This window comes from Onychostruthus taczanowskii, unplaced genomic scaffold, assembly GCF_017590055.1.
Source record: "Onychostruthus taczanowskii isolate IOZ18803 unplaced genomic scaffold, ASM1759005v1 scaffold40, whole genome shotgun sequence".
NCBI classification, from domain to species: Eukaryota; Metazoa; Chordata; class Aves; order Passeriformes; family Passeridae; genus Onychostruthus; species Onychostruthus taczanowskii.
In genome coordinates this window covers 2,508,806-2,528,579 of record NW_024501460.1, presented here as the reverse complement: position 1 = coordinate 2,528,579, position 19,774 = coordinate 2,508,806, and the positions used below count along the sequence as shown (strand labels likewise).

The 19,774-nt window shown below is 41.1% G+C and overlaps 1 protein-coding gene across 6 annotated transcripts in view; it reads left to right on the top strand.

The window, feature by feature from the left end:
• Positions 1-19,774, top strand: part of HIVEP1 (HIVEP zinc finger 1) — a 121,301-nt gene that overhangs the window by 62,851 nt on the left and 38,676 nt on the right. For all 6 annotated transcript variants that reach the window (XM_041413125.1, XM_041413119.1, XM_041413120.1 and 3 more), the window contains exon 3: positions 6,758-6,811. In XM_041413125.1, the coding sequence (XP_041269059.1) occupies positions 6,758-6,811 (54 nt within the window). The remainder of the gene's footprint in view (positions 1-6,757; positions 6,812-19,774) is intronic.

Sequence of the window (19,774 nt, the reverse complement as noted above, 5' to 3'; positions counted from 1 at the left end):
AGGGCTGTGGTGGAAACTTGGGGCCATCAAAGGCGTCCTCAGGTGCCTGTGTCTGCCAGCCCTTGCGCCCCTGGGTGCAGGGTCCCCTCCTTCAGCACAGAGGGACAGAGCTGCCATGCCCACGGTGCAGTCGGGACCCTGGCTTGGCTGGTTGGGTTTCAGGTTTGGAGGCTCTCCTGCAGTGTGGGGACATGCAGGGGCCTGCCGAGCATCCGTGCTCCCCAAGAGGCAGCATCCCACCGGCTGCACCGCCTCCCAATTAACCTAATGGGCTCCTTGTACAGACAAGACTCTGGGGTTTTGGGTTAGGGTTTTTTTTCTTTTTTTTTTCCTTAATGAGCTGGTTAAAGGAAGTCTTGGGATTCATCTCAGTTAACCAAAACACATTAGGACTACGGGGTTCTTGTTTTAGCAGGTTGTAAAGTGCCTTTCCTCCTCCTAGCAAAAGGGAAAGACAAGCATCACAGCCCCCTTGCAGTGGAGCGTGGGCGCTTCTGCATGCTCCCCAGTCCCAGGTGGGTACCCACAGCTGCAGGCAGGGTGCCTTGGGATTAAACACTGCCTCCCGTGCCAAGGGAACCTGCCATCTGGGAAATGCTCCAAGCTTGCATCATCTTCGCGGCGATCATCGGCTTCATGTGGCTGCCCTTCCTGCCCTGCCTGCACTGCATGGACACTGCTGCTTCGAGCAGCAGAGGGTCTTCCCTCTGGGGGAGGTGTGAAATGGCTCAGATGGGATGTGGGGCTGGGCTCAGGTCCTCCGTGTCAAATCTGAGCCCTGGAGATGTTCAAGGCTGGCTGGGGCTTTGAGTGTTTTAGTGGAAAGTGTCTTTGCCTGTGGCTGGGGGGGCTGGAATTAAATGATCTCTAAGGGCTCTTTTCAACCCAAACCATTCTATGGTTTGTGTACCGTAAGATGTGCCATTCTGCATCACCTGTCTGGTGCTCAGGGTATTTTTTTTTTAATTTGTTTTTTTTTTTTAATTTATTTAATAATAAATGCTTTCAGGCACACTTCTCATCCAACAAAATGTGAAGCACTTTGTTACTTGCACATGAGCCTGGCGGGTTTCAATAGTCTGAAGATGGAGATTTTCATGCAGGGACTCAGCTTCTTTTCACTTGCTGTCTGAATTGAAGTAGTGGTGGAAAATGCAGCATTTTGTACCTTCATCAGTGTTTTTCTTAAGCTGTGCACACCCTTCTCCCCCCCAGATAAAAACATTGACAGTTGTTTTCAGTAATACTGCCCAGTGCATACAGACTAATTGCATTAATGTACTTCAGCTGAAGCATATTTTGTTACTTTGATTTTCTTTTCTGCCCCTGATCTAGATGATCAGTGCAAGAAAAAAATAATTGAAGTGACATCTTTCTTTGTGTCCATCTTAAAACCAATGCAAAGTGATTTTCTAAATTACTTTTCAAATGTCTTCTGATGCAGCAAGGTAAGAGAAAGTGCGATTTATGAGAAAGCAAGAAGAAAATCTGCTGCCATCTGAAGCTGTTTTGCAGGAGGTATTTTTAGGATGACTCAGGCCTAAGGCCTGAGAATTGTTCTTGTCTTTAACTGAAGGGAAAAAATATGCTGATATTTTCCTTCCTGTTGTTTTGGTTAAATACTTGAAGATATAACTCTAGCCTTTCAGGCAAGATATAAGCTTGTGTTTTTAAAAGTTTTGATGTTCTCAGCATCGAAAATGGTCTAAATCTGGTAATTTTCCACTTACCCATAAACAGAGTATTTGTGATTAAAAAACCAAACACAACGAAACACTTATTGTTTCAGAGCAGCAATTGTACCTTTTAAATAAGAAGCCAAAAAATCCCCCTATTTACAGTGATACAGACATATGCAAATATGTGCAATAAAAAATCCTCCTGTTTGGGTGCTTTGCAAAAGCCTAATGAACTTACACCAACCACTCCCTTGTAAGCTTTCCTGGAGGCTTAAAAGTAGGTCTTCCTCAGTGACTTAATTCCTCTGTGTGCTGTCATTGTATGGGGCGGGGTGACTTGTTCAACAGGACATAGTCATCTCATTATGCTGCTATGGGGACATTTGTCAGCGGAAAAAAAAAAGAGATGAAACAACCCAAACCCACAAAGACTCTACTAGAAAATATAACGTGCTCCAGCTTAAATTGCTGTCATAAGTTACTGGTTTTATACTTTGCCAACCTCACACTTTTCAGTATTCCTGCTTTCCCTGCTGAAATTAATAAACCTTTATTTTCCTTAACTCACCATATAAGTAAGGCCTTTAAAATCTCTCAGAAAATTTGATCATTTGCATATCTGATACATAATGCATATCTGATACATAGAATACTAGACATATTCAAGGTTTTATACATTAGTGGGATAATCTCTTGGAAAAAAAAAAAACCCTTGTAAATTACATTTTATTTATGAATTAATTAAAATCTGTGAGGTTATATCTCTCAGTGAAGACCAAAAATAGAGACTGTAAAGCTGTTGAAAAATCTGGTTTATTTTTCATTTAAAACCCCACCACAGTGTCACCATATCTAATTCAGACTGTTGGTATCCTTGTAATGATCTATCACAGCGGGAGGTGTGTAAAACAAGAAGCATATTTTATTGCACGCCAGTCTCCTTCCTTGCATTCCTAAAAAGCACAGTTATATTACATATTTAAAACCTCAAGGAATTTGATGATATTTCCACACAGCAGATACCTGCTGGGAGAGCTGTGGTGGAGAATAACATGAAAAGTTTTCATGCTGGAGTAAGAAAATGAACCAACGTGCACAACCATTGTGCACGTTGGTTCATTTTCTTTTACTCATATGCAGGTGTGTGTGTATATATAATTTATATGTGTAATGTATAAATAAAAATATTACATGATGCTACTTGTGATTTGCATTTTTGTGGCATGCACCTGCCTGGGATGGCCAAGAGCTGGCTCTGTGGCTCGTTGCAGTGTTGTCACACAGAATCTCCATTCTCTACAGTGATGCATATGATGATTTCCCCTTTCACTGCACCACCACATTTTGCCCTCTAATAAGTGCTTGATGTGGAGTGTCCCATCTTCAATGAGAGTGTGTCTGTCACTGTCATTTGCTTCTAGATGCGTGCTGCTCCAGGAGACTGTCTGCTGAAGGTTGGGGCCATTGGGATAGGTCTTACAATAAAGTAGTCAAGATATCTACTATTCTGGCACTTAGGAGAAATGAAGAGAGTGCTATACCTACCATGTATTAGAAATTCCCATTAGTTAAATGGTTTTCTCTTATCCTAGTAGAAATAGATCATATTTCATTGATAAGGAAATGTTTCCTTTGTAAAATGTTCAGGTTACACAGTATCCTAGGTTTAATTCAGAAATAATATTAGGCCAAATAATTATTGGATTGGATACTATTATTTGCAATTAAATAGAGGACTTCTTGGTTTTCAGTTCCTCCGGGGCTTTACAGATCATTTTTTTTGTGTGGTATGTTTTTGCTTATAAAGCATTTTCAAAGGTAGGTACCATTAGAGCACCTATAATATAATTATGACAGAACACGGTATGTTGTCTGAAATAATTTTCCTTAAGATGTTTGACATACAGCTAATTTAATGGCATACAAGAGAAGGAGATGACTGGATAATATAAACTTGTTAGCAAGTTATTGCTGGCGGACGTGCGAGTTGGCAGAAGATCTGGGGAGGCTGCCTTTTGGTGTGGTGGGGTACTTGGCTCTAAGCCTGCTCTTGCCACCTGCTCCACGGCCCTTAGGGATAACCCCATTCTTCCCTCCAGCCCGAAACACAGCGGTCTGTCAGGCAATTGCCTGTGTAGGGTCTGTAGCTGTAAAATGCAGCAGGGTGGGAAGCAGCTGCCGCAGATTTTGTACGATGGTTTGGACGTGCCTTGGTGCAATAGCCAGAGCAGGTAGCGTGTGATGCTGGCCATCAGGAGGATGTAAGCCCTAACAAGATTTAGCCCCAAACTGATGTTAATACCCATGCCTCATATACAGTCCAGATCACTGCTTTAGGTTTCCAGCACCGACACCAAGATTTTTTAGTGTTCTGAATGTTCAAAACTGTTCTGCACAGAGATACTGCCATAGGTATGAAGAAATACACACAGCAGAAATAACTCCTTGGGGAAATGTGTCAGGAGAGGCAGGAAGTGTAGGAAACTTTCTGGCTGTGTACCAGTCACCTGTTTACCTAGCTATTATTTCTGTTATCTGTGGTTCTTTGTTTGGGATTACAGTCTGACAGAGGAATGGTTGGGAATTACTGATAGGAACTATTTTTTTTTCCAATAAGAGAGACAGAGTATTCAGTTAAGGAGATCAAAGCCTTTAATCTTTCTGGCAATCTCATGTAGCGTGATTCCGAAATACTTAAGTAATTTTTCTCTAAAAAGTAGGATGATTGTGAATTTAAATGCATATATTTCTTGTAGCATTTATGTGAAATATGCAGATAATAATTTTAGTAATAAAACTGCAGTTGTCTATGTACTTAGATGTAAGTTGTGTTGACAAAACATTTACTCTGAGAACAGAAACACCATATATTGTGCATTATATATATATCTAACATAAGGAAAGTGAGTTTGAGAGCCAAACTATAGATTTGATTTTGTGTTGCCTTTTGCTAAAACCTACAGCTCCGTTTGCATGGGTGATCTGTTGATTTTTTTTTTCCCCTGTGTGTTCATGTATTTTATTGGCTGTCCTGCAACTTTGTAAATTGCTTATTCCATCACCTTTCTATAAAGCAACAGTCTGTGGAAAAACTGTGTAAGATTGCTAGATAGGTTTTGCTCTGAGCGTATTAGTGGCACATGTATATAAACGACGCTTTGTTTACATTTCCTCCGTTTTTTGTTGGAAATTGTTATTTACATCCCTTTCTATACAAAAAAACTGTATGAATGCATTTAGTATTTCAGCTGTAGTATTTAATCCAGGAAAGCATTAAATATTGAGTCTTCTGTGTTTAAAGTAATCCTACATAACTAGCTTGGTAAAGAGATTGTGAAGGATTGTGCTCTTTTTGAGTTGTGTTGGTCTTCAGTAGCCAGTAAGTCAGTGTAAAAGAAAATGTGATAAAACTTTCCGTTAAATATGTATGTGTGTCTCACTAACTCCAGGGGAAGAAGGAAAAAGTTTGGCTTTTCAAATTCCCATGGTTTCTTTCTTTCTTTCTTTCTCATGAGAAGCTTTGGGAGTCTGCTCAGTTAGCACCCTTGTGAGATGTTCTGGTTCATTGTCTGGGACAATGTACAACACAGAAATTACTGAGCTTTAATGAGAAAGGAAACCTGGTGCTTGTTCTGAAAAACAGAAATGCAGAACCAGAGTGAGGTCAACAAAATTCAGTCTTAAAAGCTACAAGAAGGGTTTGATTCAGTTATAATTATTTGGTTCTGTAGAGGAAAGAATTGAGAAACCATATCAGACTTCAACTGTGAATAAATGGCTCCAACATGCTTGAGTGATTCAGCTGATAAATAATAGAAAAGTCATTTAAACCCACTTTTTAAGAATTATGTTGAAGAAAGAACCAGTTTTTGAAACCTTGTGTTGTATAGCAAGGTTGAGCAAAAGTCAGACTGAGTAAAGCCTCCATGCTTGCAAAGAAAGAGGCGAGGGCTTTGCAGAGCTGTTGTCCTCCTCCTGTGTATGGCAGCCATGAAGTCTGGCATTTCTTGAGTTGCACCAATAGAGTCTGAGAGATTTACGATGAATCCAGTTATATTCTGTTCTTTCAATTTAGTTCAATAAAAACTGACGCCACCAGGGGAAAAGAAGAAAAAAAAATGCAAGGAGAAAGGGTTTTCACAGGTATTTTAGAAAATGACCGTTTACATCTGAAAGCCATGTTCCCAGCTCAAATCTTGGTCAGTCAGGCCGTAGTTTGGTGCTGGAACACCAAAAGAGAGAGCTCAGCCTCTCCCAGTGCTGCTGCTTCTTACCAGCACAACCTTGTATCCTGAAGCTACTCAGAGGACTGTTTGCTATCAAAAGAAAATCAGTCTCGAATTTTTATTCACTCCAGTTGCACTTTTTCTTGCTTCTTGCTCTGCGCATGTGAACATACACACACACAGAACAAAGACCCCCCCCATTCCTTCTGTGCAGCAGCAGGTGAAGCACAACACTTCTTCCATCACCAGTGTGTCTGAGGGGCAGCAGGTGAATGCAAAGACAGACTGGGAGTAAAGACTCAGGGCCTTCTTTTGCTCCTCCTCTGTGCATGTGGGAATTTCTGGTCGTTTCACAAAGAAATAAGGTGGGGGCTGCCACTCACCCCCTGGGCTCCCATGTGAGACGATTGGCTCCATTGGTTCACTTAGCAAATCCTGTTTGCTGTTCTTCTCACTATGTTTAACGCAACATTGACTTGCTCTAACAGCATTTTTCAAAAATGTATTAAAACACTCTGTAATGCACCATAATACCTATTCCAAAGAGTCCCTTGACTGTGCACATTATTACAGATGGTAGGAAGCTACAGTGGGATTAGCTGTTAGCTGCAGATCCAATGCCAGTGCTTTTCTTTTGGTGGTTCCGTGTGATTTAATATGTCAATAGCCTCTCTGGTAAAACATGATAAAATTTTATATGGTTGTATTACTCATAATGTACCACATAGTTACACATGAATGATATCACTCCTAAATATAAACAGATATTTCAAGACTGATTTCAGTAAATGACTTACTACAATCTTGCCTTTTTTATATATGTATTTTAATAGTGACCTCTCTTTCTTGCAGACAAAATTGAAGAAGCACAAAAACAACTTAATGGAACAGAAGACCAACAGAGAGGTAATAACAACCCCCAAAAAATAAAATAGAAAGTAGATAAAATTATTGTGATCCTAGAAGTTGGTCCAATGCCTTCCTGTGTCAGTGAAAAGACTTGGCTGGGCTGGGCACTGGATGAGGCCCCAGGCATGTATGTCTGCAGATCAGGGGCTGTGTCTGTAATGTCCCACTTCAGCTGAGACACAAAGGCTTTGTTTTAACCACTCAGGTAGCTGCCTTGACCTTGATGAGATTGCTGAAGCTGTAGCATCAGGGACATGCACATTGCTGACCACAGCCTGTGCTAACTCTTCATTCATTATGTGATTTACCTAGTCATTAACAACCATACTCGGTTTATGGTAAGCAATATGTGATGATTTCCAGCAAGATGCTGAGGAAAGGGATTGATCATCACAGCTTATTTTAAGAAACAGATGACCTGTGGCAGATTTAATCTGTGTGTTAGAGCTTAGAAAGCTGGTGCAAAGTCATTGCATTTCAAGAATGGCTGACTGCAGTGGTACATCTTCGGTTGTGTGATAAATCTCATCAGCATACCATGGGTATGCCCGGACACAGAGTGGGAAGCCCAAACAGAACTTTGCCAGGTTACTACTGGGCCCATCATGGGACAGGCATGAGAGGTCATCTCCACAGCCTAGAGGAGCAAAGGGGCAGGAAGAAACCCAGGTTAAGGACTCAGAGAAAGAGTGATCCTGCCCAGTCTCCTCTCAGGTCTGTGCCTGCAGAGCCCCAGCCTGTGTCCAGGAGTAAAACTGTCACCATGTGGAGTTGGGAAACATCTCTGCAGTTCACTTTTTTGGACTAAGTGTTGCTAGCTGGGGGTGTGGGACGCATTAGGGGATGCAGAGGACAAGCTTCTGGGGGTTGTGTAATGCTCTGTACCAGCAACTGGAGTCGGGCTGCAACCTGAGGGCTGATATGTCCGGGTGCAGCAACTGAGGAGTCTGGGATCCAGGGGTGGCTGAGGCAAGCTGCTGGTGAGATCCACCTTGGATGCATAGAAATATTTCCATTAGTGGACCTTTGCCTTGCTTAGCCAGATCAAGGAGCAGGATGAGGTAGTAGTGCTCAGAGTGTCTGTCCAGGATCTCTACGTCCAGCCATATATATGTACATATGTATTGGGGGGGGGTGGGGGGGGTGCGGTGTTTGATTTGTGTATATGTCCTTCTTGGGAAAACATTTTCAGCCTTGCTACTGGTTGGACCTGGAGGCATGGAGCAGCAGCAGCCTCACTTCTCTTGAGCTGCTGGATGTAGCAGATGAGATATTTTCTAGTATCTGGTGTCAGTGCTTTGGCTTTTTCTGGGTAGGCATTCACCTTTCAGTGGTGGTGAGCTGCCCATCTGGCCTGTGACACATCTGTGAACAGTGTTGTAAATTGTTGATGCTCTGTCCTGGAAGGTTTATTATCTTTCAAAACAATGAACTTCAAAACTTTTTAAAGATAAGAGAGCAGAAGACATACCCAAGTGGATCTCACCAGGGTCTCTCTGGCCCAGCATTTGGCCTTCTTTGGAGGGAGTAGGATGTACTGTTTAAGGACACCACATAAGCCTGTCCACTTTGTTTAGCATCTTCCCCTTATGAAATCGACACACATTGAATTTAGGGATGTCTGACTCATCCCTTTATTATCTAGACATTCATGGAGCTGTTATCTATGAGTACAGTTGATTAAATGCTACTTGCACCCAACATTCTCTGGCAGCAAGTTGCAGTAGTTCACTAGCAATGACATTAAAAATACAAGATTTTATCTTTTCTGCTCAATTTCCAATTTTCCTTCCATTTTCAACAGGAAACAGCCCTAGCTCAAGCACTGTGAATCGTTAAATGACAGTTCTACACTCACCTTATCCACTGCCTTCACGATTTTATAAATCTTGTCCATATTTTCCTCAGCTTTTTTCTCTCCAAAGTTGTAGCTGGTTTCATATTTCAGGATGTTTGTTATAAACTGTCTCATATGAGTACCAGGACTGCTCTATACATTTGTAAAAGTTGGAAGAGATAAAACATAAGTGGCTAGGTAGCAGACCTTCAAATGTTTGCAGAGACTTTTAAACAAACCAGACCTGCTATTAAGTATTTCATATGTATTTCTATTTAGTGTGTCATAGATAAGTGGTATTGTCATCCAAATATGAAAAACTTGGCACGTAAGGTATAGCTGTCTGTTCTTGTTGCTGTTGGTGTCACAAAATTAATACTGCTCTGGATGATTTTTTGTGATGGATGTGTTCAAGCTAAAGACAAACTAACCTCTGCTTTTAGGCATTTGTTCTCATGTGTGGCCTAGTTACATTTTTGCATAAAGGAAGATAAATTCTCTAGGGTAAACTTAGCAATGTGCTCTGAAAGGAATGGGGTTATAAAGGTTTATGTGGTGGTAGCACTCAGCTTTCAGGCATCTCAGAATCAAAGAGAGATTTAACTTTATTTTTGGCTTCTAGCCTAAATTCTTATGGCTGGAAATTGAAAAATAAAGTTTTACATTGAAAACTGATACAGAAATAACTGAGGTAATAAAGTTACTCTTTTCAAATTAAAACTGTCCTCTGCCATTGTGGGGCTTTTTTAGTTTCTTAAATGCCTGAATATTCTTGATAACATGAAGTAAACAAAATTATTTATTTGAAGCTTTAGTCTGAAGGCTGCTAAAAAAAAAGAAAATACATGTTTTGAGCTAAACAAGTAAACAAAAATATGCACATATTCACATAAGTTATTCTAAATCACAGTCCTGTGTATACAGATTTGTGTGAAGTATGACTGTATATTTTTCCTTTTGGTTAATTTATTTTGGTTTTCAGTTCATCTAGATCACTTTAAATTTGTTTATTTCCTATCTGAAATGATTAAGAAATGTAATTTTGTGGAATTTATCATAAGTTAAGTGTTGCTCTGTCAGAGGAGCTGTCAGTGGCACAATGTATTTGTGGGGAGGAGTTTTTCATAAATTTATTCGTGCTGAGTTTCTGCTGAGTAGCTTTGTGCACTGATCAGTCATAATTTTATACATATTTGGGATTTAAGTTTAATTTAATTGACTACAGAAATACATGTATTCAACACCTCATTTTGCCATTAGCAATTAAGTGCAAATTGGAGTAGGACTCAAGCACAAATGAGGCAGTAAATGGGCAGACATAGTTTTCAAGTTTGCACTTTAGTTATTTAGTATAAAGTTGCATCTGCTTTTTTGTTTTTTGAAGTGATAGTTCACAAATTATTCAAATGGCCTTAATTCAAGTAACTACTTGAGACCAGAAACATGTTCATTAGGAGCTGTGCTCAGCTTCCTGCTCAGTGAGTGGAAGGTGACTAATTCTCATGTTGTTTTATTTTTTCTCTGCTGCGCAGTTGCCACTCTAATTTTTGGGAGGAGAAAAGGTGTTTCTCTTTATTTTTGCTGCTATCTCCCAACGCTCTTTTATACCCTGGGTGTGCCCCTATTTTGGGGCTGAATTTTGTCTTCTGACACATGTACAGGGTTTAATTAATGTGATAGGGAAAGTCTTGCTCCACATGGTGTTCTTTAAAGTCTGGAGGGGATGGTGAGCTTGAACTACACGAAATCTCTCCTTGAGAATGCCGTTGAAGTTTTCTGTGGTCTGGGACTCGGTGAATATTGTGGGCTGGAAAGCATTCAGGTGAATGCTGCTGCTTTGTCTTTGATCTGCCTGTGGCCATCCTCCTAAGAAAGCCATTCCAAGGGTGTCTCTCTGTCTTCTCCCTTACAGACAAGTCAAGTTCTGTCAGATTGTGATCACCACAGAGGCATCTTTGATTTGTCATCCTCAGAGACAGTCCAGCCTCTGAAGTGCTGTAAGCATTTTGTTTCCTGCTTTAACCACTGCAGCAGTTCTTTGCCTGTCCCAGCACTCTGGGTTCTAGGTACATCAGCGCTACCAACACTGCCATTGCATTCCTTAGGACTAGTGGAACTAACTTGTATGTCTCCATACTTGATGTCAGCCGTGCTGACTGCCACCTAAATCTCTCTCTGCTTTTGGATGTTCGGGGAGCATTCAAAACACTCAAGTTGGTGACAAACTGTAGCAGCACCAAGATTTGCCAGAAAATGGATGAAAGATTTCCAAAAGGACCATCTCATCTCATTGGTAGGCAATACAGATGTATACTCTGTATTGCCTACCAGTCCTGGGGTCTCTTGGGCTGTTTGGACTCCATCATTTCAGGTAACTGCTTCTTGCTGTGCCACAGCCAAAAGAGTCAATGATAAATTTCTGGGTAAGATAAAGATGGATTTCTTGGTTCTCCTTCTCATTCGTGGCTATTGTTGTGTCCTCAGACTATAGGGTGGTCTGCGATGGACTGGAGACGTGCATGTGTTCATCAGACTCATTGGAGTTTAGACTTGCACGCTGTCCTAGCTGTTTGTCAAGGGTGAATTCATCTCTCTGAATATGCTGCTGCTTATTGTTTGATCAAGTTTTTTACTTTCTGCAGTATCAAAGTTTAACTCCAGCTGGCACCTAAGCCCCACACAGCCACTCGCTCCCTCCCCCACAGTGGGATGGGGGAGGGAATCACAATAGTAAAAGTGAGAAAACTGGATGGAGATAAAGACAGTTTAATAGGTAAAGCAAAAGGAACTCAAACAAAGCAAAACTAATAACTCATTTGCCACATCCTATCAGCAGGCAGATGTTCTTCCATCTACTGGAGAACAGAGGTCCTGCCATTTGTCCAGTGACAAATTACATCATTCCTCCTGTCCACCTCATTTCCTGCTTTTTCCCCAGCTTTATATGCTGAGCATGATGCCATATGGTCTGGAATATCCCCTGGGTCAGCTGGGGTCGGCTGTCCTGGCTGTGTCACCTCCCAGCTCCTTGTGCACCCCCGGCCCACTCGCTGGTGGGGTGGTGTGAGGAGCAGAAAAGGCCCTGACACAGTGCAACCCTGGTCAGGAGTAATGGAAACATCCCTGTATTACCAACCCTCTGTGCAGCACAAATCCACAACACAGCTCCCTATGAGCCTCTGTGAAGAATTTTGACTGTATCCCAGCCATAATTAGCACATGCAGGAAAGGGGGAGATTAGTGTACTGTCTGTACCTATTCAATAAGTAAAATTTTAAACAAGTTACTGATTGTCTCTGCAGGCTGTATAGGGTATAACAAATCCATCCTGAGCTCATACTTCCAGACCTTCTTAAGGGTATGCAGGCATCTGCCAGTCTCTTCTCCAGATTTCTTCACAGAAAGGTATCTCTATGTCTAGCTTCAAGGAAAAGCCTTTTGTTTTTCTTTTGGATTTGAGGATTTGTATCACATGTCACCTCAACAATTGCAGCTGACTTTATTCACTCAAAGCATGGGAATGGTTACATCTTGAATAACACCTTTCCTTCAAGGTCTGTGCTCCATGGCATGAAGGAGGAGGATCCATGTTGCTGTGGCTCAGTTTGTTGCAGCACACCTAGTCTCACCCCCAGAAAAGGCAATGCCATAAATAGCATAAAATAATAAGCTGTTACTTAAGTTTCAGGTCGGTGCATTATGTTGGTCCCTTGCAGTTTGCCAGTTCTTATAGTGAGTACTCATTTTGGAGTACTCACTTGAATTAAAGGGTCTGTGCTAAGGTCTATTTAGCACCTATTTTGGTCTGTCATTTGCCAATCAGTCATGTTGCTATAGTTTCTCTCACTCGTCCTTTCCACATTCCTTAAAGACCTTTTTCAGTTTCTTGCCTTCAGCTGGAGATGCAGGAATTTAAATACTAAGCTGTTCATTCTTCTGTGTCATCAGTTTCAGATCCTCAGCATAGCTGTTCACTTTCTAGTCTGTGAAGTTGAATTTCTAAGTTGCTCTCACTTACTCCAGAGGCCAGTTGTGGCAGATCTGTCTTGATGATAGCATTCCTTTTCAGAGGTACCACAGTTTGTCCCTGAGACAGTACCAGAATTTCACCCAGACCAGATCTCTTTCCAAAGTCCTATGCTTTGATATTAGTAGACCCTCTTCACGTTTATCTTGAGATACAAAAACATTGTTGGCTGGTTCAAGAGTTTTGCTTGACTTGATCAGGGATTGTTCAAATGGCCAGAAGTTCTGTCAGTGCTCATGAGAAACCACCTCAACAGATCCATTCAAAGCCCTGGTTTGGACTCCAGCACGGTCCAAGCAACTTCTGGATGCTGTTGAAGTACACCTTTATTTCCAGCCTCTGTCATGGAGCTGCCTGAAGCCTCCATCATCATTTTCAGTGGGTGCTGATCTGTCTCTGAAGCCTAAAGGTTGAAGCAGTGTTTGGTGGAATGGCTCTGTAGTCACTGTTTGTGTGCAGAACATGACTCTCCATTTGCTTCCTTCAGTCTTGGTATAGTTGTGTGGAACCACCCCTGGAGTGAGCGGACCTTTGAGCTGTCGTGCGTAGAAAGAGGAAAGGAGGGAGAGATTGCGTTCACCACCAAGTACTCTCTGAGATGCACAATCCACATGCACATATGTTCCCCTCCCACACTTGCAGTCCCTTCAAAGCAGTGTGTTGGCATGGAAGAGAGGCAACCAAAATTAAATGCCCTTTACCTTGTTTGCCCATCTGCTGTTTTTTTAACTGGAATGTTATTTTTCTAGTAAACTGAACAGCACTGCAATTTGAGTGAGAAGATTTGTCTTTATAAATGTGAGCATGAGACTTTAGTTCGCAAGTATATGTTCTGCTGCAGATTCATGGTAGACATATTTTGTATCTTGAGAGTTTTTCCAAACCTTCACCACTTTATCATCCCTCTTGTAACATGAATGTATGTTGTTGACAAAATCGTAGAGGGAGTTTGAAATCAATTATTATAAACATGCCAGCATTCTGCTTAGATCAACAAAGCATTGCATGTGTCTTACCTTAAAGATTGCTGCTGTTTTCGTGTTGTCATGTCCCAGCCTACAGATGACTCTCACCAGCCCACCATCTGGCCCCAAAGCAGCAGCCAAGTACCTTCCCTCCTCTCCCCTCCTCACAAGCACTCCCATTCCTGCCTTCTGCCACTACACCTCTCCAAAAAAACAAGTGGGAGCACTGCATGCTGGTGATGTGCCCTGCTCCCTAGGCCATCACAGAAATCATAGAATGGTTTGGGTTGGAAGGGACCTTAAAGGTCATGTCGTTCTAGCCTCTTCCAAGCCCCCTGCCATGGGCAGAAACATCTTTCACTAGACTGGGTTGCTCAAAGGTTGACCAAACCTGGCCTTGAACCCAGCCAGACAGCTGCAGTCAATACTGTATTCTTTCACTTGCGGGAAATAGGAAGTGGAGTGAGAAGGGGAGGTATCAGACAAAAATCTGGAAATGGGATGCTAAACAATTTACATGTTTTGATTTACTAGCTTAGTGAATACATCATCCTCCTCAGATGTTTCCTTGAATTTTTCCAGGAGGTTTGCAGGCACAGGAGCTCTCTGGATTCTTTGCTGCTGTGTGCTACCCGTGTCATATCATTAGTCAAAAACATTTTCTTTCCATTTTATATTTGTAGGAAACTGCCTTACTTTTTGGGCAAGGTACATAACCAAAATCCAAAGTTTCATTTGATTCTTTTCATCTTCTCATCCTTATCTTCAGCAACCCTATGGGCTAGAAATATAGTCATTCTAAATGAAAGTATGTAATCTTCAAAAATTGCAAATTACAGTAGTGTCGTGTTCGTTACTTAATGCTGGTGAGAGGATTAGCTTTTTTAATTTTTTTGACATACTTTCCAAGTGTTCAAAACTACCACTTAGTAGTGAGATTTCAAGCAATTCACTTGTGCATTTTCCTGATACCTGATTTCATCAAGTATTTGTATCTGCATTTAAATATGTCAACAAATCTGTCTGAGAGGTAGTTTATTTAAATTGTTCTCTGTGTATAAGGCTTCAATTCAAGATAATATATAAGGTTTTAATTCAAGATTGAAATGTCTTCCTAAAATATTTATATCAGCTCAGACATCTATGATTGGCTTAATGCAGGAACTATTCATGTCTATAGCTCATGTTGTACAAGATCTCACATTTTCATAAAGTCACATCTATTCTTAAAATCTCTGATGTTTTCACATTGAAGGAACATTGCATGCTGCTAGTAACAACAGTGACAACTTGAAAGGTCCCTTCTGTTTTCAGGCATATTCAATACAGTTTTCTCACTGTTCTTTGTGCCCACAAAGAACAGTGAGAAAACTCTCCTGACTTCTGCAGGAACAGAAATAGTCTCGGATATCATTTAACCTAATTTTTCTTTGCTCTTGTCTTCAATGGTTAAGTACATTTTAATGTCCCCACTTAGCCATTGGGGACAAACTGATAAAAATGCAGATGTTTAAGTGTTCTGTGCTCTGAGAGGCAACATTAGAATATGGGCTTAACCCACGGAAGTTTTCTGGCTCCTGTAGACCTCCTGCATTGTGAGTCAATGTCTGTATCTGTTATTTCTATTTTAGTTTTCTTCTGTTAGTACATTTAGTTTAGACAACTAGCAGATGAAATCTGCTCAGTATATCCACTGCTGGTGCTAGACATAGCAAGAGCTGGTGTTGTTTTGACAGGCAGACAAACAGATTTACAGTTTTAAATTGAAAATTTCATCCTTTGGAGCTATTATGAGAACTTGGTTAAAACATTAATGGGATATTAAAGTGATAGTATTTTGACTTCTTCTGACAAATATGGCAAATTTTCTGAGTGACAGTTCAGCAAAAGAGATTCTAACCTGTGAGTATAATTTTCAAAGGGACATTTTACAAACTAGCATTGTAAAACAATCATTGGAAAAGCATCTTCCTGATAGTGAATGGAAAATATCTGTTCCAAATCCACTGTACAGTACATTATTAAATTGGTGGCTATGTTTTCAGACACAGCAAAATTTTGAGATTAGTCCTGCTTTAATGAATAGAAGGATTTCTTTCAACTTTATAGAATCTGAGGCCAGAACAAGCTCATTTTTGTGGTGGGAGGATGCTGAGCTAACAAACTGGCTAATTTGAGAGCATACCTACACACACGCGTGTAGTGAATTCAATAGGGTGCTAATTTTAGCTGATGTGAACTGGGAGCAAGCCAGTTGTGGAAATGCAAGGTTTTTACTTGTTAGCTTGCTTGCAGTCTGCCTTGCATATGAGTAATGAGTGGGATTTTTTCATATTTTCCTGATACTCCTTTAGCTCAGGGGGTTGTTAGTTTCCTTTGGTCTGCTTCAGAAGGGAAATATAATATATAAAAGAATGAGTGATGAGTTGGATGAAATGTAGCACTCTGGTAACTGTATGCTTATGGGCTGACCTGCATGGAGCCTTTCCTAGGAATCTCCTTGAACGTATGGATGTGTGAGAGGGCAAAAAGAGAAACTGTGCACATTTATGGATAAAGGGCAGGCTGCGGGAAGGAATCTGAGTAGCTTGGACGTCTTAGAATTGGGGGCTTCCCACTCATGCTGAAGCAAACCTACCCTGAGGAGATCATCATTTCCACCTGCAGCATGACAAAACCACAATCTGGATATTCCTTGGTTAGGACATTCTCACATCTAGATTTCAGTCAGATGGATTTTACTCTACTTCTTTCGTGTTCACAGCACCATTTAGTCGCAAAAGAAAGACCTGCTGTGTGGGACTTTCCCTACTCTCTATGCCAAACCTCCTAGTCCTTTCTCTGTCTTTAAATAAGGTTGTTAGGTGTGAGCTCTTTCCTACTCTTCATTCCTGGTGAGTTGCTACAGGCAGTATGGAAATTGCTCCATTTGAACCCTGCTTTTCAAAAGGATGATTATGTTAAAGAATTGCAGAGAATGTGACTAAGGAGCTTGTTCTGTTTGAACATCATTATGTGCAGGGATGGTTTAGTTAACATCTTGTTCCTTTCATTTCTGTTTTTTCTCCCCAGACTCATGTTTGGATATTTTGTATTCAGTGTCTCATCTGACCATGTAGCAGTAGTTGCTCTCTGCTGAAAACCCTTAAACTGGCTGCTATTTCATGAGCCTGTCAATCATTCTGTTTTCATGGCCTTTCTTCTTCAACAGTGTTAGAGGTGGAAATTGTTCTAATGATTTGCTTGCTAAATCCTGACTTTCCAGTAACAACTGGATATCCTTAAATGACAAACAGGTACTTTAGTTGTGAAACTGTTGACTTCCTGACACTCAAGGAAAATTTCTGGATGTCCCTGAGCTATTTTAGTTAATTTCTGAAAGTGTCATTTCTTTAACTATTTATATTTAAGTGGCTTTTATTTTCACACGCATAATTAGGTGGAACTGGTTTCTGCTTTGTCTTTGACTGGGAGCTCATTAATATGCCTTTTGGGAGGCATCCTGTCTTTTTGCTTGTCTTGGAGTGCCTGGCAAGTAAGAGCTTCTCCGGCTGTGATTGCTGGTGATGTCAGTTATCATAGCATTGTCTCGCCACTTACTCATAGTCAATGTGCTTTATCTTAACAGCACTTAAAATGTGGTTACTTTTCTTAGATTAATATGAAGGGTTCTATGTAGATTAGGAATATGGAGCTGCTAAAGGGCTGTAATGCAGAGCCAGTACAGGAATGCCATAGGGCTACTTAATTTAGCAAATATTTTAAATTTTTTTTTTCAGGATGTTTAAAATTCTGTAGTATATACCCTTGCTGAATCTTCATACATTGCCATTTCATGTGTATAGTTAGGCATTAACCATAGCCTGTGTGGTGAGCAAAAACAGTTTCTGCTGGTTTTGCATTGCTTTTCCTCTGTCTTTCAATGTCAAGCCTTATGAAATCTCACAGTGGTTCAGCCTCTGCTGGTTTCTTACACCATAATGGTGGGAAGTCTTGGTCAGTATCAAATGTCATGTTCCATTTAATGTGTGTCATGCCGGGCAGGAAATTAATTCTTTTTGGAGAAAAAAAATCCTATTTCACTTTGGTGAGAGGTTTTCAGATGTGTTTAAGTGTTGCATTTGATTCCTGTTCGCATATGGAAGTTGGAATGTCTCAGTTGAGGTTCTCCTGTTACCTCAATTGTCATATGTTTATTGCTGTTTGATCTTCATGGTCTTCTTCATCAAGCATGCTGATTTTATGGCTAAAAATCTGCTGGTTGTTATTTTCTTCACTTGAGATGCTAGATGCACTAAATGAGACCAAACTGTTCTAAAAGAAGTTATTTCTTGGTCTTGTTAGTGTAGGGCAGTTATGTCTTTTACACCTCATCAGAAGTCAAGGGTGTCTTGATGTGAGTAGCCATGACTTGTAAAGGTGCCGCCAGGAAGACAGCCCCAGACTGCAGCTTATCATTTACTCTTTACCTGTCCCAAGGCCAAACGAGGGTTGGCAGGCTCTCACATCTGAGATGAAACTGTATCATGGGAGAGCTTCCTGATAAGTCCAAGCGCTGTGCCTGGGGGCAAAGGTGTCTCCCTTTGCTTACGCTAAAATGTGATTGCACAATTTATAAAGCTAATCCGCTCTGCCCTCGCAATGGTATTTCACCATAAGTGAGGACTAGCCCAGAGGACACCTTTGTGTCTGGAACCTTTAAACACGTCAGTTGCTGTATTTCACTTAGGAGGTTATATGTGTTCCTGTTTCTTGGGGAGGAACCTTTTATGGTTTGAATTAATCACTGGATCATATCTGTATCTCTTCACTGCAGCTTCGAACAGTTCAGAGCATTATTCTCTCCTTTCAGCTTCAGTGTAACTTTGCAACTTAAACACTGGTGAGGGAGGTCCTGAAACCTGGGGGCTGAGGAGCCCCTTGTTCACTCCCACACCAGCTTCTCTCTCCTTCACAGGAGAACTATAGGCAGGCCTATTATTTCAGTGAAACATTACTCAAAGGCAGGAAATACTTCTTCCTTTCTTCAGTGTTACCTTCATAGGTAACATACCTTCACAATTCACTCCTGTAAATATGGAATTAGGCAAACAGATTTGTAGATTGTGTAGTTTAAACTTCGCCATTTGTACTAAACATTACTAAATTATATTTGCCAGTTCTTAGCAATTGCTTATTTTTGATAGCCAGCACTCTGGATATTTCTTGGAATGTCTGTAGTTGAAAACCCCAAAATTCCATATGAGCAGAATGTTTTTATATTACATTGATTTTGTTGAGGTACCTGTTTAGTTTTGCTATTAGAAAGATGAAATGTGGACAGAATTTAGTGGTGGGATTTGTTTCATTATGGAATTCACAAATGGGAAAAGGAATTAAGCAAAAAGGAAAATAGAAAAGCAGGATTCCTGGGGATGCTGTTCCTCGTATTGCAAGAGAAGTATCATTGTTGTGTATTCTGATCGTGATGACTTAACAAGATGAAGACCTGTGGAAACATGCAAGCAGTGTCTTGGGTATGAACATGAGCAAAAGTACTTTGCAGACATTCAGCTTTATCTATTCCAATCTCATAACAATAACAATTGATGCAAGCTCTGATAACTGTGATAAAATGGCTTCTGTTATAGAGTTGGGGACATGGGGACACTTGTTTCCCACAATATTGCTGTATTTGGGTGAGGTTGGTAAGGTCTGGCTAGGTGGACAACCAGAGGAGTAGTTCAACAGGTACAAATGCAAAGCCCTACACCCAGGCAGGAGGAGCTCCAGGCTGGGGACTGACAGGCCAGAGAGCAGCTCTGGAGAAAGGCCCTGGGGCTGTAGTGGGCAGCAAGCTGGGCACCCATCAGCAGCACAGCTGGCTGCAGGGCAGACCAAAGCATCCTGGGCTGTGTGGATGAAAGCGTGACCAGATCAGGGGAATTAATTACCTGCCTCTACTCAGTGACCCTTAGACCACTTTTAGATACTTCAGTTATACCAGCAGCACCCCACTCTCCCCAGTGCAGGAGGAACATCAGAAACCTGGAGTGACTTCAGTGTTGAGGCACCACAGCCATCAGGGCTGGAGCATTTGTGCTCTGAGGGACCAGGGCGCGTTCAGGCTTGAGAAAAGGTGGTTTTGGAGG